This window comes from Artibeus jamaicensis, unplaced genomic scaffold, assembly GCF_021234435.1.
Source record: "Artibeus jamaicensis isolate MK-2021 breed Jamaican fruit bat unplaced genomic scaffold, CSHL_Jam_final scaffold_614, whole genome shotgun sequence".
NCBI lineage: Eukaryota > Metazoa > Chordata > Mammalia > Chiroptera > Phyllostomidae > Artibeus > Artibeus jamaicensis.
This window is the reverse complement of record NW_026522050.1, coordinates 6395490-6420313: the sequence shown is the minus strand read 5'-3', so window position 1 is coordinate 6420313 and position 24824 is coordinate 6395490. Positions and strand designations below refer to the sequence as shown.

Genomic DNA, 24824 nt, shown 5'->3' with positions numbered 1-24824 from the left:
AAGGGCAGGGATGGCTGCAGAACCGAGTTGCTTTAGAAAGACAAAAGTGAAGGTGGTACTCAGAGCTGACGGGCTATTAGGTGGCTGGGGGGTGGGGCATTGCGAGGGGCTTTTAGGAGTGCATGAAGCAGCTGGTGAGCTGGGTGAAGATGCAGCCTAAGAGAAGAGAACAGAAACGGTAGACAGAGTGCAGATAAAACATGAGTCCCAGAGGGCCCTCACCAGCTGGATCCCAAGCAATCAGGAGCCTGGGATTGGAGACCCCACCCCTGCCGTGACATCACAGGGGAGTGGGGTGGAGACGAACAAAAAGGGGTCCCCCGCCCTGGCCCTGGACTCTTGGCAGCCCAGAGTGTCAAGAGCAGGGAGAGCCTGGGTACTGGGCTAGGGTTGCCTGACTTAAAGAAACAGGCTCCCCATTCCATAAGCCCCTCTAAGCTGCTCCCTCCGGGACTCCGTGATCCCTGTCTCCCTCCCTGAGGTCCCCTTCCCTCCTGAGGCCACCCTTGGGCCCCTATGAGCAGCCCCTGAGCACTCTCTCGGCATGAACTGCGTGTCGGATTTCTTCACCTATGAGACCACCAAGTCCGTGGTTGTGAAGAGCTGGACCATTGGGATCATCAACCGGGCAGTCCAGCTTCTGATCATCTCCTACTTTGTGGGGTGAGTCTGTGGCCCTTCAGGTCTCAGGAGGGGAGGGCCGTCCGGCATCCTGACTCCCTTCTCCCCTCCCTATTGCTGTCCAGCTTCCTAGGCTTCTCCTCTCTTGGGGAAACAGTCTCGTTGGTGGAATCATGTCCCAAGGACCAGCCTGCGCCACTCCCATCAGCAGTCTGGCCGCAAGAGGAGTTCTCTTGCCCAGTAAATCCTCCATAGTTAGAGAGTGGTCTCTAGGCACAGGGCCCGAGGGCAGTCCTTGCCCCTGCAGCACCCTCCGCCAGGACAGGTCCCAGGGGAGCATCTCCCCTCTCCCTTCTCTCATCCCCACCCCAACCAGATAGTAGACAGATCCCCAAACACACATCTTTCCATTGACCTCAGTCAACTCTTCGGGCTCTCAAAAAGACAAGGGGGACAGAAGGCACTGAAACAGCAGAGATGGTGACAGGTTGATTATAGAGTGGGAAGGGGAGCAGCTGGGGGCGGGAGGGAGAGAACCGGAACTGATTTAGAACAGGGGACCCCCTCCTGGCAGGGGGGGTGGGGGGGAAAGGGTGGAAGCCCTTGCTCTGGGAGGGTTGACAAAACAGGGGGATGTCTTCCTTGGGAGGCAGGGAGAAACACAGGCATCAGAAACATTCAAGGGAAGGGCTATTGAGGAGAAAAGTGGCCTTTTTGAACACGGGGTAGGGTCCCTCCTCACAAAGCCAGAATACTCCCTGTTGGCAGAAAGCCTAAACTCCCGATGTCTACCTGACTTTGCACCACATAACCCTTCCCGGGAGATGTGTAAGAGCCAGCGAGGTCCAAACTCCCCTCTTGGCCCCCAGCTCTTTAAGGCACATGCACAGATGCACACACAGGCATACACAGACATGCATACTCATGCACACGGACATATATATTCACACAGACACACCCATATACATATGCACACACACACACAGAGACCTGCATATTCACACACAGAGACACACACATGCACAAAGGGCCACCGAATATGCAACAGGCTGGGGAAGAAACACAGGTTCTGTCCTCCTCGTGGTCCCTCACACACACTGGTGGGCACCAGGAAACACGGGCCGAGCAGGATTTTCTTTCCTGGTGTGCAGGTCTCTCGTTCACGCCGCTCTCTGAGACAATGGGTCTGTGTGTGCCCATGAGTTACGGGCCACTGACAGCCGTCGTGAGTTAATTCAAGCAAGTCACGGGAGGCATCCTGTGTGCGTGCGGGCTGCGGCTGGGAAGGGGGGCAGCTGCTTGCCTGAAGGTCGCGCGGCAGGGCATGAAGGTGGGCATGGGAAGGTGGGCCGACATGGACGACGGGAGTGGGGCTCGGCGTGCTTGGTAAGGGCCAGCAAGCTTTGGTCGTGAGGATGTTGCAGACACTGTACGTCCAGGGCTGCTCCTGGGGACATTACAGGAGGGCCTCAAGCTTTGGGGTAGGATTGAATGGCCTTGAAGTTCCCTTCCAAGTTTGAGGTTTTGTGAGATGTTTGCAAATGCCTCATGTCTGCATCTCTGGAGCCTGGCTCAGAGTTGGTCTCTAAAAGTTCACGTTCAGGTGCACATGTGATGCTGATTGTTTATACATAGCCCAAGGATGATATGTTGGTCCAGGTGCATGCCAAAAGCTGCCTCAGCACATTCGCGGCCTGGCCCAGCTCTGCTGGCTCCAGGCAGGAGATGGATGGAGGGTGGGCAGAGACGGCTGGCTCCTGGACCAACCTGCTCAGCACCACACTGCCCTTGTCTGTCCCTCATCACGATCCGCCTGATGCCCAGACCCCTCAGTGCTGGGGCCTGGCCCGTCGGAGCCAGCACGAGATGGCGTCTCGGTATCCAGCGCCATCCATCTTCCAGCCTGACAGCTCCCCCTGGAGCAGCTCCTTCCATCTGCATCGGTGCTGGCGCAGCGCGGACCCCGGCTGAGCCCCATCTCTGTGCGCATGGGCCCCTGTGCACCATTAGACTTCCTGAATCCATTGTTCTTAATTTAGCAAAAAGTGAGGGAGCGGCTCTTCACACCGGGCACTGTGCCCCGAGGGTAGAGTGGTGGGCAAGAGCAGACAGGGCCTCCCCTTCCTGGAGCAGGTAGTGCGAGAGGGACATCAGTCAAATCATCCCTGCAAACAGATGTAAGGTTTCGACCGGAGCTCGGGGTTTGACGAGGCACAGCGCTGTAAGGGCCGAGTTATGGAGGTATTTGACCTGGTCAGGAAGGAGGGAGGGTCTTCTGCAGATCGGGCATTTAAGATGAAGTCTGAAGGATGAGGAGGAGCAACCCAGGGAAGGGAGAGAGTTCAAGTCAGAGAAGCCCAGCTCTGCAAAGGAAAAGGGCCAGGCCTGTGGGGGGAAGAAAAGGTGTCTGTGGCTGGAGCAGAGGGAGCGAGGGGAGGTGGTGTAAGATGGGGGCAGGGCGCCAGCCGGATGCCAGACCTGGGAAGAAGAGTGGACGGGAAGCCACTGAAACGTTTGTGTGTGCGTGTGTGTGTGTGCACACGTGCACGCCTGATCAAGAGAGATCAACTGAGAGAGACAGAGAGACGTGATGAGACCTGAGGTGGGAAACCCGCTTTGGCTGACGTGCCAGGGACTGGAACAGGTGGGGGTGCATGTGTAGCAGGTGGGCAGTCCTATGGAGGGAGAGCACCTTGTGCTCGATAGAATTTGGAAGGACTTTTAATGCTGTGATGTGAACGCTTAGCTGGTACTCGAGTCTTTTCCACAGTGTGCCTCTCGGGTAGACCAGATGCGCAGACTTACCTAGGACGTGTGTTACACGAGCCGGACGTCTCTCTCGCGCCCTCACGGCGGCACAGCACACCCCCTCCTCTAGCCTCATCTGCCCGTCTGTGGCGGACGCCACTTCATCACTGGCCTCTCTGTGCACCTGGGCAGACTCGGGAGGAAACACAGGTTCTGTCCTGCCTTCCCAGGTGCACAGAGACCAGGACTTACCTGGTGTTTCTCCCCTCGTCTTTCCTGGGCCCAGGTGGTAACACAGTCTCCTCCGTGGGGTGGGGCTTCCTAAGAGCCAGCCTCCTCTCTGGATCCTGTGAGGACCTGAGGAGGAGATGGAAGATCCTTGGGGCCTGAGTCCCCAGGACGATGGCGGGTGCGTGGCCTTGGGCTGTTTTCTTCAAACTAGTGGGGAGGGCAATCTTGGCCCTTTGACGCTCTGTCCACAGGAAGGACCCGTGGTGGCGGGTAGTGACTCTGACCTTATCACAGCCCCACTCTCTCTGTCCTGCCCCCCCAACAAGGCCCGATCCACACACTCACTGGGAGCACAAACCGTGAGAATGGAGAGCTGCTCTGGTTTAAAGAAAAAAGCTGGAATTCAACCTCCTTGGCCCCTCCTCCCCTCCTCTCAGCCCAGAGTAGCACCCTGAGGCACCTTGTGGGCACAGTAGGTGGCAGGGTGGTGGGGAGACCTGTTGGACGCCCATCCTGCAGGTTTAGAGAGAGGAGTGGCTTTTGTTCTTGTCTCCCCTCTCCCCGCCCCGCAGCCCCATGACGGGGACACTGTGGGTCCTGGAGCACCTGGCTACAAGCCTCACTGTGGTACCAACCCGCTGGTATCAGGGCCTGGATGTCTCTAAGCCTCAGTCGCTGCATCTGGAAAATGGGTTTCGGAACGCCTCTCCCAGCGGGTTGTGGTGAGGTGGAGTCGCGTGTCGGTGCCTTTCCTGAGTCAGGTGACCCAGGAATAGATGGTAACTCTCATCATTGCATCGGTTCCCCCTCAGGCCTCCCCCTTTCCCGCCACCCAGCTCGCGCCTTCCTGAGAGACCCCTGTCCTCCCAGCACACACAACGCAGTGCCTCACGCCCACTCCCTGGCCTCCTCCCTGACTCCCGCGGGGTGGACGGGCGGGAGCTGGGACACTGCTCTGGCCTCCCTCCTGCACACCCCACCTGCCAAGGAGCTGCCACCGCCTTCCACTCTATAAATAATAGACCAGGAACTTGAGAAAAAATAAGTCAGAACAGCAGAGTCAATGCCAAGAACTGAAGGTGCAGTTCTGCCCCTTCGCCGCAGCTCTGGCCTCTGGAGACAGACTCGGGCCCTCTGTTCTGGAAATGAAGCATCCCCTTACATCGAGCTGCCCTGATGACGTCCTCCAGCCCCACAGGGCCACTAAATTCTTCCAACTGTTACTTAACTCAGAGTGAGAATTCTGATGTGGCCTCTCCCCGCCACCAGGCACAGAGGGAGCCCTGAAGAACTGGGGAAAGGAGGGGGAGGCGAGAGGGTGGGTCATTGCTCCTCCAAGCCCTCGGTCCTTCCTTCTGAGATGCTCCTAAGCTAGGAGGTGCTTCTCCTGGTGACGGGCAGGGACCAGCTGGACACGGATCCAGTGCAGGGGCCAGGCCCTGACCTGGGACACAGGCGGAGACCCTGTGGCGAGGAAGCTGTGAGCAGTCCGCCTGGGTTGGAACCCACGTACCAGCTCAGCAGATCGGCACACCGCCCTGTGCCTTGGTTCCTTTATTTGCGGCACAATGATAATAACGAAGCTGTCACTGGGCTGTGGTGAAGGTACAGTGATTTCCTTCACACATACAGCTCTCGGCGTGCTGTGCTGATTAGATGATAATACTAATCCGAGCTCTGTTTCTCATCAGCAAATGCTCCTGGACTTTAAAGATGGGGGGGGGGTGGTAGCTCAGGAAACCATGTCATCAGGTCAGTGCTCAAAGCTGTCTCCATCCTGTGGCCAGGCGGGGGGGGCTGTGGCTGTGACGTCCACTCAGGTGGGTGCAGAGTGGCGACAACACCCCTCTCAGCTGGAAGCAGAGCCGGCTGAAGACCTTCCTGCCTCCACAGGACCCCGGGGCCATGAGCAAAGAGGGCTCCTTTAGGTGGCTCTCTGCAGCAGAGATGCTACCTTCTCTTCTGCTGGGACATCAGACAGCCATGAGTTTTCTGTGCGAGCCGTGCTTCAACCCCCCCTCTTCCCTGTCAAAAGAGGAAAAAAGAGAAGGGAATAAAAGCGCTAAGGACATACAGCTCCCGGCTCCTCGGACTTCCACAGAGGCGTGGTGTTTGTAAGAGCATTTTACAAGCCTGTGAATCACTCTTAATGGGGCGTAAATCAGGGGGTGGCCTGCTGTAAGTCTGAAACAATGAAACAGGTGACAGGTTGGGGCCATCTGCCGGCACTGGTCCTCTCCCACGAGAGAGCAGGCAGGATTCAGGCAGGAGGGAGGCCCTGGTATGGGGTGACTGAACCCTCTCACCAAAGCCTGGACAAGTATCCACTGGCAAATGTCCGCCTGCATTCAAATGAACATGATGGGCAGGTGCCCAGCACCCCAATGCCTGACCCCCAGCATAGTCCAGGAGCTGCTCCCCGCGGCACCTTCCAACATCAGGGAACCCCATAAGGTCATCACATCCCACCTGCCCCTGGAAGGCAGGCGTCAGGCTTCTTGAGACCTCCCAGGCCTGTGGACTCACCACCGCCCACAACCCACAAAAGCTCCAGAGCTAGAAGTCCCTACCCGCTCCTTGTAAAGTCTGCCCGCCAGCCCGCGTGTTGCCCTCAGCGGTGTCCCAGGCTCCAGCCTTGTCTTCTTTGCCCTACACCGTCTGCAGTGCCTCCCACCCGTCTTCATCTGATGGGGTTCTCCTACCTCGCACCACGCTGGTCAGCATGCAGAAAGTGGCCCCAACCCAGAGTTCCCAAAAGCGCACGCTCCCGGATTCCACGAGACATCACCAGTGTTTCTGCAAAACTAAGAGTGTGCAGCATTTTCCAAGTATATTTCATGAGGTTTTCTCATCTGCACAATGGGCACAGTGTCAGCATCTGCCTCCGGGCGTGCTGTCCGGGAAAATGAGACTGCATTGCCTGCTGGAAACGTGGTAGTGAGGCCACGTGGCTGGAGCCTGGAGGGCTGTGATGGGCAATTTCGAATGGGCAGGTGGGCACCTCACAGAAATGCAGAGGGCAGAGGTGCCTGCTGTCCCTTCTTGCTGCTGGGGAAGGCTGCAAGTGTCTGGGGAGACAGGTGGGGTTGGGAGAAGGGAAGGTTCCTCATGGCTGGGAGCAGCAGGAAGAGACTAGTACAGGTAAATGTCCACCAGGTGGCAGCACAAACCAAGAAATAAGCTTAGAGGCGCCTCCCTCCCAACCCCGCTCCATCTACCTGCCAGGTAAAGGCTCAGCTGCTGCCCCTCCCTTCCTCCTCCATCCTTTTCACCCAGTGCTTGTTCAGATGGAGACTCTGCCAGGTGCCCAATTCCCAAGCATCGTCACTGACTTGTTTAGTGAACACCAACTATGTGTGGACATTTAGGAGACCGCCGTGAGCAAGGCCTAGGTTGCAGAGTCAGGCCTCGGGTCCTCTGCCCCTTCTTTCTCTGGATTCCCGCCAGGGAGGTGGCCTCAGCAGCAGCAGCCAGCACCCTCAAAGGGTTAACACTGGCTCCTGAGAAATAAAAATATCTCACTTTTTTTGTGTCAAGCACAACTACTCATACAATGCATAAACTGGTGTGTATAGTATTAAAATGTTATGGGGGGGACAATGGGGGGGAAGGTCTAAAAATGTTCCTTAAGCAAGAAATGGGGGGAAAGATGGAGACAATAGTCTCAGCCAAATCAGGACTCGCTGTGAAGTCCCACACGCACAGCACGGGCCTCCCCGCAGGAACGTGACCCCTCCCAGCCTCTGTCTGAGGGGCCTACGCCCTTCTCTCTTGCTCTCCATCCCCGCTCCCCTGCCCAGGTGGGTTTTCTTGCATGAGAAGGCGTACCAGGTGCGGGACACGGCCATTGAGTCCTCCGTGGTAACCAAGGTGAAGGGCTTTGGACGCTACGCCAACAGAGTCATGGATGTGTCTGATTATGTGACCCCACCCCAGGTATGGCCCCCCCTCCGCAAAGTCGCTGAGTAGATGCCCAAACCCTGGGCAGGTTGGGGGAGTGGATGCCAATGGGACTCCCACACCAGATTCTGTGGCCTCGGTGATCCAGAGCCCCCCTGCCCTGGTCGCTGGCGGGCAGGGGGGTGGCCCACCCCCCCAAGTGCTGCAGGAGGCATCCTTTCTCGTTCTGCCACAACTTGTCCTGTAATCAAGGACTCGCAGGGAGCAAGATGGGCCAGGCGGGTAGTTGGAAGGGCCTGGTTTGGACCTCCGTCTGCCCTTGATTACCTTGTGACCTTGGCTAACTCTCTCCACCACAGCCTCAGTTTCCTCGTTTGTAGAGTGGGGGTAAGGCAGTCCTCCCCTCACAAAGGGGCGCTGTCACTTTTTTCCTCTCCATTCATCTCCCAAGGGCACCTCTGTCTTTGTCATCATCACCAAGATGATTGTGACTGAAAACCAGATGCAAGGATTCTGCCCGGAGGTGAGGGGAGGAAGGGAGGGAGGTGGATGAAGTAGCAGGTCGTGGAGGAAACCTTTGTACAGGGAGTGGCGGCAGGGAGGGGCGTGGGGGTAAGCAGAGGTTCGAGGTGCCCCCTGGAGCTGTGTCCTGGGACCAGCCTCCACTGTCCAGAGTCCACCAGCTGTGGGGAGGCAGTGGGTGCCAAGGGGCTCACCCAGGGCCCTTTGCCCACCTGTGGACCTGTCTCCCACAGAGCGAGGACAAGTACCGCTGTGAGTCAGACAGCCAGTGCGGGCCCGAGCGCTTCCCCAGTGGGGGTGAGTGGAGCCCCTTCCCCACCCTCTTCGACCCCAAAGTGGGATTGGGGCCCCCATCGGAGTTCCCAGTGCAGGGATCGGGGTGACAGACAGACGTGCTTTTTGGTGTCAGGTGATGTCCAGGAAGTACCGTGGGAGAGAGCTTGGTTCCAAGTGGTTTCCTAGAGGCAGTGGCAGTTGAGATGGGCCCTGAAAGGTGGGTAGGATTTGGCAGGACAGGGGGGCTTGAAAAGGGACATTCTACAGAAGAGGAGCAGAGGCAGCAAAGGCTCCGAGGCTAGAAAGAGCATGCCGTGACTGGGGGACACGGGGACCCAGTGAGAGGAAGACCGTCACCTCATTCGGCTTGGCCTGGGACTGGGGAGGAGCGGAGAGAGGTCCGCAGGGACCTGTGGTAACAGCGGGCCTCCTCGCCCGGCCTGTCCTTTCCCTCCGCTTGCAAGATCCCTCTATGTGTGTGTGCGTTTGGGGGCACCTCTTATGAGGAGGGGTGGGGTGGGGGGAGGACTCAGCAAAGGGCCAGACAAGCACACAGCTCTGTGTCCCCCACCCCAACCCCAGGGATCCTCACCGGCCGCTGCGTGAATTACAGCTCTGAGCTCCGGACCTGTGAGATCCAAGGGTGGTGCCCCACCGAGGTGGACACGGTGGAAATGTGAGGGCCTGACCAGCCGGGAATAGAGACCCCGTCCCCGTTCTTCCTCGCCACTGCATCGGGCTCCACATCTCTGAGCTGTGGGGGGTTTTGTGGGCACCCTCCCCACCCCACAGTGTCCACTTGGGGCAGAAGTGCCCTCAGGAGAGCACCTTCCCGGCTCATCTCACCGCCACCCTCCTGTCCCCCTGACCCTCAGACCCTGAGAAGCCATGGCCTCGTGCCTGCACCCGCTGGGACCTGTCCACCAGGAAGGGTGGCCCCCCCAGGTGAAAGCTCCCCTGTCCCTTTTCCTCTCCCTTCTGTTCTTACCCACAGGCCTGTCATGATGGAAGCCGAGAACTTCACTATTTTCATCAAGAACAGCATCCGGTTCCCCCTGTTCAACTTTGAGAAGTGAGTTCTCCTCCCCAAAGCCAGGAGGCCGTGCACCCCGCCCATGCTGCCCCCTCCCGTTCAGGGGACAGGAGATGCCCATTCACAGTGGTCTCCCCACCTCCTCCCCACCTCGCTGTGTCTCTCCTGTTCCTGATCTCCCAGCCAGCCCTGACCACCAAGTATTAGGTGGACCCCGGGGCCAGTTTCTCCACCAGCCGCCACCCCCAGGAGCCCCAGCCTGAGAGCTGGGGGACATGCAACATGAAGGAACACTCATGCCGCAGAGATGGGAGGGAGGGTGGCAGGAGTTACAAGAATGATACGGGGACAGAGGTGAGGGCGATGGTGGGCGTCCGAGAGCTCAGGTCTCAGACTCCCTGCCCCACCCCAAACGTGGGGGCCCCAGAGACTCAGGAAAGCTGGAGAAACCTTGTGAGGGTCTGCCTCTACCTTAACCTCCGGCCCCACCTCTCTCCTTTCTTCCTCCCTCCGCCCCCTGCCCCCCAGGGGAAACCTGCTTCCCAATTTGACCGCGGCCGACATGAAGACCTGCCACTTCCACCCTGACAAAGCCCCCTTCTGCCCCATCTTGCGTGTGGGGGATGTGGTCAAGTTTGCGGGGCAGGATTTTGCCAAATTGGCCAGCACGGTGAGGACCTAGACACTCTTCCAGGAGCTTGCGGGCAGGGACCCTTCAGGGGGCAGTGGGGAACGGGCGGCCGGGAGACAGCGCCGCCTGCTGGGGGCATCCCAGCCGGCCACGGGCTTGGCTCCTGAGCCCTGCCCACCCAACCGCGGTCCTGAGTGGTCTCTCTTCCCTCGCCCTTTCCCCAAGCCCCATCCCCCTTCCCATCATCACACTCCACCGGCAGATAGAGAGGCCTTGGCGCTGTGGGTCTGTGGCCACTTTCTCCCGTGTGGCATGGAAGGGGCTGAAGATACCGCAAGCGGGGCTTAGAGACTTAAGGGCTCTCACCCTGAGCTACAGTAATTCGGTACTAAGCAACATCTGAGACAGGTCACTTTCCTCTCTCCCTACCTGTGTCCTCTACCAAGAAAATGTAAAGAAATCACGGGTCTCCTTGTCACGCCCCCCATCCCACCCCCGGACAAGGACAGGGATAGGGAGGGCTGGGGGCACGCTCAAACCTGGCCCCTTTCTCCAGGGCGGAGTTCTGGGCATTAAGATCGGCTGGGAGTGCGACTTGGACAAGGCCTGGGACCAGTGCATCCCCAGATACTCCTTCACCCGACTGGACAGCGTTTCCCAGAAGAGCAGCATCTCCCCAGGCTACAACTTCAGGTAACCCTGGGGCACGGGGGGAGGAGGCAAGGGCCGTTCTACAGAACTGCTCCTGAAGCAATTATGTGCACTGGGCAGAAAAGGTCCCATGCTCCCCCATCAGGTTTCTGCTCAAAATTAGGAAGGACTTTCCAACGGCAGCCTCTGGAAGGACTGGCCATCCTGTGAGAGGAGGGACTGCCAAGGGTTCACGCTCCCGAAGGCAGTGAGGCCGGATGGCCATGCTGGCCTGCAATGCTGGGCTCTGGGACTCTGAGCCCCTTGTTTGCTCCGTCTCTAAGGCTGTGCTGTGCCTAAGTCCCTCCTCCTTTGGGCAGCCCCATTCCTCCTTCTGTGCCTGCAGTTCCGAAGGGTTCTCATGCCACAAAGCTAGGGCCATGGCTGGTATCGTCTTGCAAGATGGAAACGCATTTCCGTGCACAGCCGGGACATTTCACTGGAGTCACAGTTACAATGGTCACCAGTTCTTCGGTGCCTTTCCAAATCACTGTGGAACTCAGACCAGTCTTTAATAGTGTCTAGTTGATATTCCCAATGGCCTTGAGAAGCAAGGGAGCCCCCCCTCCCCCTCCCCCTTTGAAGAAAAGGAAAGAGAAAAACACGGGTTGAGCTGTTGGGAGCCACCTGAAAGCCCTTGAGCAAGCCCTTGACCCTCTCGCCTCCTAACTTCCCCATCCATGAAAGGACGGTGGTGTGATTATTACCTTGAGGGTCCTATCAGCCAATGTCTAAAAAGCTTTAGCTCTCTGTTCTGTTCTTCCCTTAATTTTTGAAGATCCTGACGTTTCTGACAGAGCCCTGAGGACACCATGTTATGTACTAAACAGGCTAATTGGCTACAGACAATCAGAAAAAAAAATCCCATATAAGAATATATTTCAGTTATATGCTTAGAGAATTGTTTTTTAAATTTTCTTTGTTGTAGTGGTATTTTCCAACAAAACGACAAACATAAGCAAAAAAATTATTTTGCCTTTCTTTTAAACTTTCTTTGTAACTTGAAAAAGTAATTATCCACCCCATTAAGCTTTATGTTTAATAGTTTAAAATATGCATGTATAATCTCTGGAAAAAAGAATTTTTTAAAAAATTGAAAGTGCTATCATAATCAACTCCAAACTTTAAAAAATCATAGGAAACAACACATATTTTAAAGTAGTTTAAAAATACTGTTTGGCTCCCTGGCAGAAATTGGTATATTTATTCAGTCGGGTACATCACACCGAAATCAATACAAAGGATTTTGTATGGTGGCTTAAAATAGTAACATATTAATAAAATTCTCATGATCTAAAAGGCAAGTTTTCATCTTCATAACTTCTCTCTGGCCATTGGGAATTCTTCAACCCTCCAAATCACTTACTTGGCAGGAAAGCTTATGAAACTGTAACTAATAGGAAGACCCCGACTAGCGGTGTCATACAGTTTCAGAACAATGCCTTTCATTTAAAGAAGAATTGGTTTGGAGCTCCTCATCTCCAATTCAGAGTGCTGCGGCACACGCATGCGCACCTGGCCTGCGCACCGCCGCACGCCAGGCGCACCTGGTCCTGGGTACGCTTGTGTTCAGGAGACAGATCAGAGGGGCTCTGAGCGTCCTGTGAGCACACTTCCCCGGGGGCGGGGTTAGGGAAAGCATCTGAGAAGGGTGGGCCCCACCTAACTGAGGCCTCACCAAAGACCTCCAGACCGAAATAGGAGGGGGCAAAGCTGCCCAATTTGATCCTTGTGGTGTCAGAGGATCAAACCCCTATTCGTCTGGCTTCCCAGAGGAATAGCACTGGCAAGCAGAGGGCTCTGCCCAGGGTCCCTGAACTCCCTCCCTGGTTGCCTGGCCTCCCACCTGCATGCCGCCTTCGATCAACACCACACAGACACTCAAGGTGACGCTAAGGGCCTATGTGAGCCACCTTTCTGAATCCTGGGGTGAGAGGAAAAGGGCCATGGCCAAGGTCAGCGTGGACCACAGGGCAGAGCGGGCGATGGGTGCCCTGCATGCTGCTCCTGAGTGTCCCACTAGCTCCCTGTTAGAAGGCAGGAAGCCGGGCGCCCCGCGTGCAAGGTGTCTTCAGTGCTTGGGTTCCTTGTTCTCCACCCGCAGCCCCCCACCCTGTGAGGGAGGTGCTACCATCCCCCACTTCACCTGGGAGAAAACTGAGGCTCGCAGACTGAAATAAGTTTTGCAAGGTCACAGAGCCAGTGAGTGTGGGAGAATGGACACGCCAAGGAAAATGGACAGGATGCAGACGTGTTTTCTTGGCTGGTCTCTACCCCAACCAGGAAGGCTGGGGACATGGCACTTGTTAATCCTCAAGTAAACGTGTCTGTCTATGTGCTTGAGACTTTGGTCTCCAACGAAGAATCTGAGGTCCAGGGAGGCTAACCAGCCAGCAGCTGTTGGAGGCCTGGTACAGAAACTTCATCTCCCCCCAAAACTTAACTGGCCTCTCCAACACAGGCCAGGATTTCCCAGCGTCCCAGTGCTGGCTGCCTCTTGCTTTGGAGGCAGTGGAAGCATTCAGCCCAGATCCAGCCCTGCTTTAATATGCAAACTCAGACATACAGAGGTGGCTAGAGATTTGCTTTTCCATCACTAATTACTTCTGCAGCCCCTTTCCACCGCACCCCCCACACCATTTTTCCAGGCTCTTTGCCTGCAGAATAAGAGATTTAGAGAATCTATAGTTGTTGAAGATCCCTTGGAGACACCCAGACGGAGGTGGTCATTCTACACATGAGGAAGCAGAAACTTCAAAGGGGCAGCGAGGTGCATCCTAGAGCAGCCTTAGAGGTCATTTGCTCCCAACCCTGACATTCGTCTCCCCGCAACACAGCACTAGACACAGGGCCCCTTCCTAAGGTGGCCTGTCACCCGATGGCCTCCAGTGATCGTAAAGATGACCTTGTATGGAGTCCAAATATCTCTCCCTTCAATACCCACCCACAGTACCTGGTGCTGTCCATCTGCACTAGTCTTTGTGTGACCCGGGGGGTTCCATCTGTCCCCATCTACCTAAAATCAGGTGGAAAGATCTTATTTGACCTCCAAGTCCATGCTGCAAGGTTAAAGACTCCAGGGGCCGCTTTAATTAGTGTTTTTTCCTTCAAATGTGGTATTTTTATGAAGCCTCTTTCCAAGTACCTTGAGCATGTGCAGTTGCTGCGTTTGTCTGCATGAGTAATAATGGACACAGTGCAGCTGTCCTAAAAATAAGAACTGGCACGAGTCGCCAGGTTGGTGGTGCGCAGGTGAAGGCAGACAGGGCTCCTGCATCTCGGGGGGACCCTCAGTTCACCAGAGCAGGCTTTTAACCAGAGCACTGTGTTCCCCAGTGCCGGGAGCAGACCCCGTCGTGAGTGTGGAGTGTGAGTTTGTGAGCAAGGGTATATGTCTGTGAGTGACTGTGAACGTCCACTGTGGGAGCCGGAGGGTGCGTGTGCGTGTGCGTGAGAGGGTCGGTGAATAGATGTGGTGTGTGTGAGTGTACCGGCAGAGAGGGTACAAAGACATTAAAAACACTGTATCAGTCAGGGTCTTAACAGGAAACAGATGGCACATGCAAATTGGGTAATTTGAGGAGAGTTTCATGAGGGATTGTTTCTGAGTGTGGGCAGGGTGTCGGGACACCAGAAAGGATCGCGCAGTGTCTGGGGCCAGTAACTGGACACTGGTGGCTGCCCAGGTCTGAAGGGGTGAGGGCAGGTGGCCGTTATTGGAATCCAGAGGCAGGGATAGGACAGGTGGGCCCCAGCAGCAGCCAGAAGCCAGGCTCCAGCCGAGACCACCCAGGGCAGGGTGAGGAGGTGGGGAGCACTGGTGTTCAGTAACAGCCCTAACAACTCTCATCCGTGAAGTCGCAGACTTTCATTAACTTCTGGAAGTCTCTAACTCTGCTACCCACTCCTGCAACAACCGCCCGCAACCCCCGACGAAAGCATGCACCATTGATTGCCCAAGAAAAATGCATGTATTCATAGCCAGGAGCACTGCTGCAGGCAATTTCTTTTTAAAAGGCTAATTTATTTCTACAAACAAGATATAAATACCTCCTCAGAGTAATAACTCCAAGAAAAATGGACGTATGCAGAGTAACGACACGCGGAAACTCCCTTCATTTCTGTCTGCTCCCTTGCAGGAAATTAACATCCCGGGCAGTGTGGTCAGTTTACTTCTCTGCATTTATATTCAGGTGTCATAAAATTTCCAGGCTTTGAAGACCTTTAAAAGCCTAGCCCTGGATCTCAGATTAAGAGCCCCCAGAGCCCTTTCACACCTATTTTGATAGGATTGACAGCTCACTGCCCACCCCAGGGCTCACTGCCTCAGCCCCCAGTAGGCCGAGAAAGATTTTGAGGGTTGCCCAGAACTGCACAGCCTGATTAAGAGGAACATTAGGACTCACACTTAGGGACCTGATCTGTAGCCCCTGCTTCTAGCAAACCTCCCGCCATCACATTTCTTGCAAAATTAAAAAGTAAAACTAGATAGATAGATAGATAGATAGATAGATAGATAGATAGACAGATAGATAGATATAGATATGCAGCTCTAGGAGAGAAACCCAGTAGTAACTACTGGAATGATGAGAGAGAAGCAAAATGGTGTACTTAGCAATGTGATTCTTGTTACTCCTGAGAGCGCCCAAGACAGCTCCGCTCCTAAAAGGCAATGCGGTTTTGGATTTCCTCCCTCGGTGTCTGGGACAGAAAACACTGTTCAGCTGCTAAATGTTCCTCGTGCTGTAGGTGTTTGTGGTGAGCACTCGGCGCTGCAAATGCACCCGCAGCAGCTTTCACAGAGCTCTGAGACTTGGCAGCCGAGCCGCTTCCATGCGGAAACACACAGATCAGCGAGATCTTAGGCCAACTGACAGAGAAGGATTCGAAGTGCGCCCTTGGCTTGAATCACCCCTTCCGCAATCTGGGTTCCTCTGCATCCAGCAGCCGTAGGATAGTGTTAAAAGCAGCCGTCGCCATCCTCACCGCAGAAGCACTCGAAGGCCTGCTTTCACGGGGCCCATTGGCTTGAATTTTGCATGGTGGGAGAGGCAATGAGAAAGATCCCGGATATACACAGCCCCTTCTAATTTGTGTGGCTACTGCAGCCTCCCACCACCAATGTGCCGGGTAGGAAACATCAGCTAACACTCCCCGAACACTTACCAGCAAGCCAGGGACCTAGCAAGTGCTCTTTGTGGGCCACCTGTCTCGTTGAGTGATGTTATAGCTGAAATGGGAAGCTCAGAGGCTTCCTGTTTGTGCACAAGGCCACACAGCAAATGCTGCTGGAGCTGCAACCCACACCCTGTCCGTCTGCTCCAGAGCCGGTGCTCACAACCACAGAATCCTGACAGGACAGTGTGTTCCCCCCATTGTACAGATGAGGAAGCTGAGGGCAAAAAGCTTACTTCTAGGAGTAGACACCTAGTAACCTGGCTTTCAGGCACCCCTTCTAACTCTGCTTCCACCTGTCTCTCTCTGCCTCACCAAAGATACATTAGTAGTAATATCGTTTTTTTTTTAAGCTTGAGAACAAACCATTTCTGAAATGTCTGTCTTTGAGGTTGACTAGATTCCTAGAACATAACTAATAAATATGGCTTGGGGCCCTTCTCTAACAGGAGGAGTCCCAGCTTGTTCAGGGATGCTGCCCACCCCCCATGCAATGAGACTGCCAGACGCTATTTTCCTATCAGTACAAAATCAACTGTAGAAGTGTATTTCGGCTAGCAGGATGCTTTCCCACCAGGCGGAAAAGCCTTGCTGAGAACGCCACCTCCTTCCCTTGGAAACCCAAATTCCAGGCCCAAGTTTTCCCTTGCAAGTCCAACCTGAGCCCCGCACGTGCGTTGCTGTTTTCCCTGCTGCTGTAACAGTTGCGTGTCTCTGCTTTAGGAAGGAATTCCCACCACTCTATGGGATCGTTTCTAAACAGATGTCTCAGAGCTTCCAAGGGATTTGTAGATCGTGATAAAAACCCTTCTCCATTCAGCAAACATGTAGGGCTGCCACCTGCAGCAAATGTCAGCTCCGCGGAGGGAAGCATTGGTGATGGTGGGAGCTGAAATTGGGCCACTCCTAGAGGTAGTGAGTTCCCTGTCACTGGAGGAAATCAGGCAGTGGCGGGAAACCTCTTGTGGCTAATGTGAGGAGGGCTGTGAGGATCTCTTCCAATACAGAGGTGAACAAGACCAGTTCCTGTGACCCAAGATGTTTTAAACTACTGCAAATGATAAACCTGAACCCAAATAACATGTTCATACCAAAAAAATATATATACTCTGTGCCGGAGCAAATCAAGAGTAACTCAGGTGAAGCAGACATGAAGCAGAGAGGGCCGGGGTTATGGGTCAGGAGCCCTGTGGGCTGCCATGTGGTTCAGGCCTTGACATGAGAGCTCAGCGGGATTTGGGGCAAGTCCCACCCCTCCCACGGGCCTCACCTTCCTCCTCCGTAGAACTGGCTGCTTCAGGGTGATAATCTCTGAGACCCCTGCAGACTCTAAAAGTCTGAGTCAATGCGAGAAGTTTTCTAGGGAAGGGCTCCGGGAGGGGGGCTGCTAGGCGGGACCGGTATTTATAGACCAGACCAGCACACTGCGAGCAGCTTCCACGCTGCCCCGCGGAGGCCCCTCTGACGAACGGTTTATTGTGCTAATTGACGCTTGCACTTACTCACGCGGTAGCTATTGCTGCTCTGGCCGCACGCACGCACCCCCGCACCCTCACTCCCCCACACTCGAACGCGTCTCTGCACGTCAGGCCTGAGACTCGTTCTGTTCGGTCCTGTGTTGGTGGGGGGCGCCTGTCGGCTGACGGACAGGCGTCCCAGTGAGGGGCGGGGTGGGAAGCACCCCCCGCTGGGGTGAGTGGAGAAACGCACACGCCAGGAAGCTGAGTCACCAGGGCCTGAGCACGGGGGACACTCTCGCCACCCCTCGCCCCACAGGCAGCGGGAGGAATGGGAGGCTGGTCCAGAGCTGGGTCCCTGGCCGGAGAAGCAGCCAGAGTGACACCGCCACAGGCACTGTGGGGAGGCAGGGAACAGTGGGCAGAAGAAACAACTGACCACACCTGTGCCGCCCTGCTCCCCACCCGGTTCCTCCCGTTGACCAAACGCCCCGGAGACCAGAGGGCCCAGCCTGCAGCGCAGTGGAGAGTAGCCAGCACACGGCCATCAGCCCTTCCTTCACAGGTCCGGGCTCAGATGGCCCTCCCTGCCCTGGCAGCCCCACCACCCCCAGGGCCTCCCTCTCCCACCCTTCCCCCTGCCGGGGGCCTGCAGGTGTCCTCTCTGCTGTCCTCTCTGGCGGTTCTGGCATGATTGCAGTCGCACCTCCTCAACCTGCTTCCCAAGTTCCCTGCCCCCTGAGGCCACAAGGACGCTCCTTTTTGACTCCTCTGCTGGGGACCAGCAGGGGGTAGGCGGAGGCTTGGGATTCAGCAGGCGCACTTCAGATCCCAGCTGTGCCTCTTCCAGCCTCTGAGTCTGACGGTGCTGCCTGAGGACCGCTGGACAACAGACTCAAAGCTCTGTGTCCGCCACTGTGCTCAGCCTTCTCATCCAGCCGCACGCCGAGTCCACTCAGCAGTTACGGCCGTCACCTCCCTTCAGGTTTGGGGAAACTGAGAGGCCGAGAGGTGAAGTAATTTGCCCCAGGTTATACAAAGGAATTTAAGGGGCAGAACCAGGACTGAAGCCCAGAACTGGCTCATTTCAAAGTCCTAAGCCAGCAGCTCCCCCATGGAGCTGCTGGGGGCCCCAAGTGAAAGGACGGGTGTGGGAGCTTCTAGCCTGGTGCTCAGCACGAGTGAGAGCTCCACATACAACTGTCCCTGCTCTTCCCCCTCCGCCTCCCCGAGGCTGGGTCCCCATGTGGGAACCAACAGCGCCCACTTTCCCCACGAAGCCAGCTGCCAGAGCCAGATGTTTTCTGTTTGGGAGAGAAACAGCTGTTGTTACCCCTATGGACTAGCTCCGCCTGAAGAACGGGGTGCATTTAGAGAAGCCAGAGTCAGGGGAGGAAGACTGGAGGCCAACACTGCTAAACTCAATCTGGGAGACGTCAGGAGTCTGAAAACTCAGGTATTCCTCCGGCAAGCAGTCACTGTGCGGGACCCCTGAGCAAAAAGAGACAGGGGAGCTGGCTTGCAGTCCAGATTACCAACAGTGGTCTGCTGTGGTGGGGGACTGCAGGAGGGACTGGGGCCCTAGCAGCGACAGACACGGTAGCGCACAGGGACCTCACAGCCCCAGCACTAGGAAATGGGCGCCCTGGAGAGAAAGAAGACAAAATCTGGGTTTGCAGTGTTCGCCGATTCCTGTGGTGTAAATGCTTCACTGCGGACAGTTGCAGGTGTGAAATCAGTGCATGTGGAACTGCGGGGAGACGCACAGGAGTGGGCTCTGCCTGCTGGGCCAGGGCCAAGCGGATGCTGCCACTTCCATACATGTCCGTCCTCCCAGGACCAGGGCACAGGGCGCTCCCTCCGCTTCCTCAGAAATGCCCGCCCTTCCCTGACCACTTGGGCCCCCTCGGCCAGGAAAGCTGCCCCCCACTGCCGGCTTCCTTCCTTTCAACTCTCCACTCTTCAGGCCTTGGCCTCGGTGTTACTTCACAGAAGGTTTCCTTGGCCCACCAGCCTAGGCCAAATGTCTTCCTTGGCTGTGCTCTTAGAATGGTGCACCTCTCCCTCCCAGCCCTGAAGTCCAAGTGTAGCTACTTATGGGATGGCGTGATTAATATTTCTCTCCCATGAAAGCAGAGCTTGCCAGAGTATTGGCAGGTGCCTAGCTCAGTGCCTGGCCGACAGTAGCTTCACTCTAAATATTTGCTAAATCTTGCAAGAACGAGAAGTCACTGAGCAGGGCCCAGACGGATAAATAGGAGTTTGCAAGGTGGAAGGTGGGGGAGGGGAACAGCATGGGCAAAGGCCACCCAGAGTCTAGGTCTGGGAAGTGTGTACAGTTACAGGAAAGCAGCCTGTGTGGCTGGCACGTGAAGGGGGCAGGGCAGTGAGGGCATTCTGCAAACCAGGCCGGGAGAGGGGTTGAGCCAGAGTGAGAGGGGCCTCCTAGTGCAAGGCAAGGTGTGGAATGGCGATGCCATTGTTATCAGCCCCATTTCCCAACCGAGAAAACCAAAGCTGGAGAGGTTGGAATCGGAGCATTTGGGAGCAATCCAGCCAGGCAGGTGTAGCTCAACCTTTCCCCTCTCCAATGAGGAGGTTGGGGGTCCTTCTCCTGACACGTGGTGGGTCTCCCACCCCTCCTGGTCTTCTCCCAGCCAATGACTGCAGCTGGCAAGACCCACCCTGCAAGTGCTAGAGAACTGGAAGAAGTGAACGGAGACCCAACAGAAATCAGGCAACAGAAAGAACCTTCTGAAACGCTGGCTAAGAGTCTGGGCTGTCCCACGGCACTGCCTGAGGTCGACTCCCAGCTTTGCTCATTTGACTGCTGGTTGTGACCGTAGACAAGTCACTTAACCTCTCTGACGCCGATGGCTCATCTGTAAATAGGGTACTGAGCTCCCTGAGGTGGCTGTGAGTGTTGAGTGAGTCCCCACACAGGAAGCACTCAGCACAGTGCTGGGCACATGGGAAGCACTCAGCATAAGTTGTCTGTTGTCGCTGCTAATGCTCTCACGTCCAGGGGGCAGCGGGTGTGACTGGTAAGGAAAATGTAGGCATCCTTAGCTCACTTTATCTTGATCTTACGACAAGAAAGAGCAGAGACGTGCTTTAAGCGCTTACTATATCTTGCTCTAATTACTATGTCTGGACAGTCTCGCGTCTGGTCCTCCTCACGCGCACCTCTCAGTTGAGGGCAAAAGCTCAGAGTGGTTGCGTGACGTGCATGGGGTCAGAAGCTAGTTAAAGACAGGCGTAGGACCACACTTAGAGCTTCTAGAACTTTCTCAGAGAGTTTATTCCTAGGAGTGCAGCATCACTGGAATTCGCTCTCTCTCTGTCTCTCATCTTGAATGCCTCTCCAATTTTAATTCATTCTTTAGCTCAGGCTTCCTGGCTATAAAATTACAGGAGTTTGTAATGGCAGATATTGCTAACCACTGTAACAAACAACCCCCATCTCAGTGGCTGACACAAAGGTTGGTTCCTTGTTCCTGGCGCAGTGCACTGGGGGGGGGGGGGGGCTGGGGGGAGGGGTGCTCCACACAGCCTCCAGGGGTCTGGGCTTCTGCCGCCTGTTGACTTGGTCGCCCCTTTGGCCCTGAGCTCTCCCCTGGCCCTCGAGCAGCTGGCCACGAGGAAAGGGAGGATGAGGAAGGTTCACTGATCTGACACCCCTTGGCCCAGAAGGTGTCGGAGGGGGACACAGACCCCACGTCCCTTCACATTCCATGGGCAAGAACTAGTCACGGGGCCCCAGCTAGACGCAAAGTGTCTGGGAAACATGGTCCAGCTGAGGGCCAAGAGGGAAGTAACCCAGACCTGATGGCCACATTCTGTGACCCTCTCCAACCACCCTGGAGTGCCGAAGTCAGGACTTCTGGGTCCTTGTGTCTGCAGCTCATCCCCTCCCTCCCCCTGCCCGCCCCCACTGCTCAGGGTTCCTTCTCCCTCCCATCAGACTGAGAGCCAGGCCCTGCCAAGCCTCCTCCAAGGGTGGGTGGTGGGTGAGATAATGATCTTATCATGCTTAGTGCCTCTTGGAAGGCAGGTGCTGGAGAACAACCAAGTCGGCTCTGGTTTTTCTCCCTGTTCTCTTCACATTCCTTCTCGAGATAAATTTAGCCAGCTCTCGCTCTGAAAGGCAGCACCCAGGATGCCGCCTTTCTGTTCTCCTGGCCAATGTCAGGGCCTTTCTCACGGCTGCAGCCCGTGGCCAGGAATGCCGGCTTCAGGAGTGCAGTCCAGCCTCTGCCCCTCGACTCGCCCTCCCACCACTGCCCAGTGCCCACGGGCATCCGTTGCCACATCTCCCCTCCAGGCCTGGATTCTGCAGCGGTGGGAGACAGAGCACTGAGCGCAGAAGGATGCTGAGGTCTGGCACCAGGCTTCCTGTGTCCTCAGTGGCCACCAAGCACCCAGAGCCAGGACGGTTCAGGGTTAAGAGCAGGGACTTGGGAGCCATCAGTGTGGATCAGAATCCCAGCTGGGGCCAGTTACTTCCCACCTGTCTCCTCACCTATGAAACAAGTCACCAGTGTCTGCTCCCTGGGGCTCACGGAGCTGCTTATACACACGCAGTAAGAGATTTGCATATTTTTGGTGCCCTGTCCAAGGTGGCGTGGAGACGGAGGTCATCCACACTTAGCCTCAGGCCAACCCGAAAGCCCCGGCGAGGGTTTCCTGGAGCCTTCTGCCCGTTCCAGATGCCACTTTTGCAAATTCCTTTAAAACCTCAGTGGAGAATCATGTTCTTGGACCTTCTTGTCTTTCTAGAAATGCCTTCCTTTCTGGGGTCCAACCCTCCTCTCCTGCTGGTGCAACTTGAATTTAGGCCATTTTGCCTTGGCCCCTGACGCTCTCGGCTGCCACACCCAGGGCCGTAACTGATCACATTCAGGAAGACAGTTTTCAGCCCCTCTCCTCCAAGACTTTGCTTCTTAGCATTAGGTAGCTGCTAAGTCACAGAGCCAGGCTTTGAACCCACACGTGCTGAAAAGCCTGTGGAGAGGGGAGCCCCTGAGGGAGCCCAGCCCTGGAATACCCAGACAAATAGGACTGAAGAAGCGTGAACTGTTCCAGACTTCCATGCACATCAGAATTATTGAAGGAAATGGTTTCAAAGGCTGAGTCCTGGGCCCCACTCAAAGGGATGCTGTTCCATGGGGTCAAGGTGGGGCCCAGGAATCTGCCTTTTAACAAGCCCCCAAGATGATGCCTGTGCGGTAGGCCAGCTGACCACACAGGGAGGACCACAGCAGGTGTCCCACCAAGCCATCTGTGAGGGTTGTGAGGTACATGATGGCCGCAGGCTCCAGAGGACCCTGCTTGGGACCCCCGAGCTCCCACGGTGCAGGCAGGGGCCCACTGTGGAACCCAGCTTTGCCTCTGACCTCCAGGTTTGCCAAGTACTACAAGCTGGAGAACGGCAGCGAGTACCGCACGCTCCTGAAGGCTTTTGGCATCCGCTTCGACGTGCTGGTATACGGGAATGTGAGTACTTCCTTGTGCCAGGCAGGGGGTGGAAGGGAGGGAGCCTGGACCAACTTTGGGCCCTCGGGAGGCTCCTCAGGGGGACAGGGTGCAGCCACCAACTGGCTCTGAGACCATCAGCCGGTCACACCTCCAGTCTCCCCACCGTGAAGGGGTGGGGCCTGCTGCTCCCCATTCTCTCTGGCTGGGAGTCCAGGCTCAGCCTCTGGCCTCACCCCTGCCCTGCTGCTGGACTCTCTGTGCACTCACCTCGGTCTTTGTACATACAGGCAGGCAAGTTCAACATCATCCCCACCATCATCAGCTCCGTGGCAGCCTTCACCTCTGTGGGAGTGGTGAGTTCAGCCCCTCCAGGCTGTGCCAGGCAGCCAGTCAGGGTGGGGCCCCACCTGCAGGAATGGGTGGGGAACGGACCCAGGGAAGCCCTGCTTCAGCCTAGAATGCAAAGCCCAGCCTCTTGCCAGGTCCTCAGTCCCCTCCACCACCTCGCTGCCAGGTCTGCCCTTGCGAGAACAAGCTCTCCAGTCACGGAGAGCTCACTGCCTTCACAGCAGCCTTCCCCCTGCAGGAGGCTTCACCTGCTACAAGGCTCCTGACCCTCCCCATGAGGGTGGGGGAGGAGATGTGAGGAGCTCCCAGGGACTTCTGCCCCCTCGGGCCCTCGGCTTCTTCCCCCCAGTACCCTCCCTGCATTTCCCTCTGGGGTCACCCCAGGCACTGAGGAGCTGGGTCACAGAGACATTCCCCAAAGCCCCTGGGCACTTTTCTAAGAGGAAACCTCAGTGTCTGGAGGACTGTGCCCACCCCCGACCTGCTGTGGGCCCCAGGCCAGTCCTGCCCACTCTCCCCACAGCTCAGGGCCTGCCCTGCCTCTCCTCCTTCTCCAGGGGACTGTCCTCTGTGACATCATCCTGCTCAACTTCCTCAAGGGGGCGGACCAGTACAAAGCCAAGAAGTTTGAGGAGGTGAGTGGGGGCCCACGAGAGGCAGTGGGACAAGGCAGGACGGGCACTGGACCCCAGGACGCTCAGTGGCTCACCTTCCAGGGGTTTCTGAATCATTGGGCACTTGTCAGTGCCCACTGGGGTCCAGACAAGAGGGAGTCTAGCCCACAGTGGGCTCTGTAAGGACCGTGGGGGCTCTGTGGGTCATTGCTGTCACCGTCCCCATCATGCATCCTCGCCCCTTTTCTGGGCAGGACAAATCCTGCTATGGCCTGGCTCTGGTTTCTGTTTGCCCTTGAGGTGTAGGGATGGTGTCTCGGGGTCACACAGATTTGAGTCGCTGTCCTAAAGGGCAGGCTTCGAGCCCTATGCTGAGTCCGCCCAGGGGAGTCCCCACCCACAGTCAGAGCAGAACCATGCCAGCCTTCCTTCTGCAGGTGAACGAGACAACGCTGAAGGTCACTGCCTCGGCCAACCCGGTGTACCCCAGCGATCAGACCACGGAGGAGAAGCAGTCCACAGACTCAGGGGCCTACTCCATCGGCCACTAGGGCCTCAGCCCAGACCCCCCAAAGGAGGCCCCACCAGGCAAGGGGGGATGGGAGAGAGGAGGTCTCATTTCTATAGCTCACCTCAGAAGGCCACATGCCAGATGGTATCTGGACCTCCCAGTGCCCCTGCTGAGACCTAAATCTCACGTCCACCCCTTGCCTCACCCCTCCCTGCTTCCCAGCACCCCCCTGGGCAGCAGCACCTGAGTCTTCCTCCTTCTAAAGAGTAGACATAATAACAGTAATACCAAATGGCCACAAGGACCTACCAAGTGCCAGGCACTTCACACACATTATCTCATTTAATCCTTAGAATACTCCTATGAGGTAGATATTAGGCTCCCTGTTTTGAACATAAACTGAAACTCAGAGAGACTGACTCAGTTGCCCAAAACCACACAGCCAGGCTGCAAGAGAGCTGGGATTTGAACCCAGGCCTGTCGAACTCCATTGCTCACACCCTACAAGAGAAGGGTGAACTCCCAAGGGTGTCCACCCTGCTGCCTCAGCCTCCTCCACCCTGACCATGACTAGGTTCAGTGTAATGAA

The 24824-nt window shown here is 56.2% G+C and overlaps 1 protein-coding gene across 1 annotated transcript; it reads left to right on the top strand.

The window, feature by feature from the left end:
• The first annotated feature begins 544 nt into the window (after positions 1-544).
• Positions 545-24275, top strand: P2RX3 (purinergic receptor P2X 3). Its single transcript, XM_053659192.1, has 12 exons — positions 545-663; positions 7401-7536; positions 7952-8023; positions 8256-8319; positions 8881-8974; positions 9293-9370; positions 9860-10001; positions 10519-10655; positions 22687-22780; positions 23050-23115; positions 23668-23745; positions 24162-24275. The coding sequence occupies exons 1-12, from the start codon at positions 545-547 to the stop codon at positions 24273-24275; spliced, it is 1194 nt and encodes a 397-aa protein (XP_053515167.1).
• Positions 24276-24824: the final 549 nt, after the last annotated feature.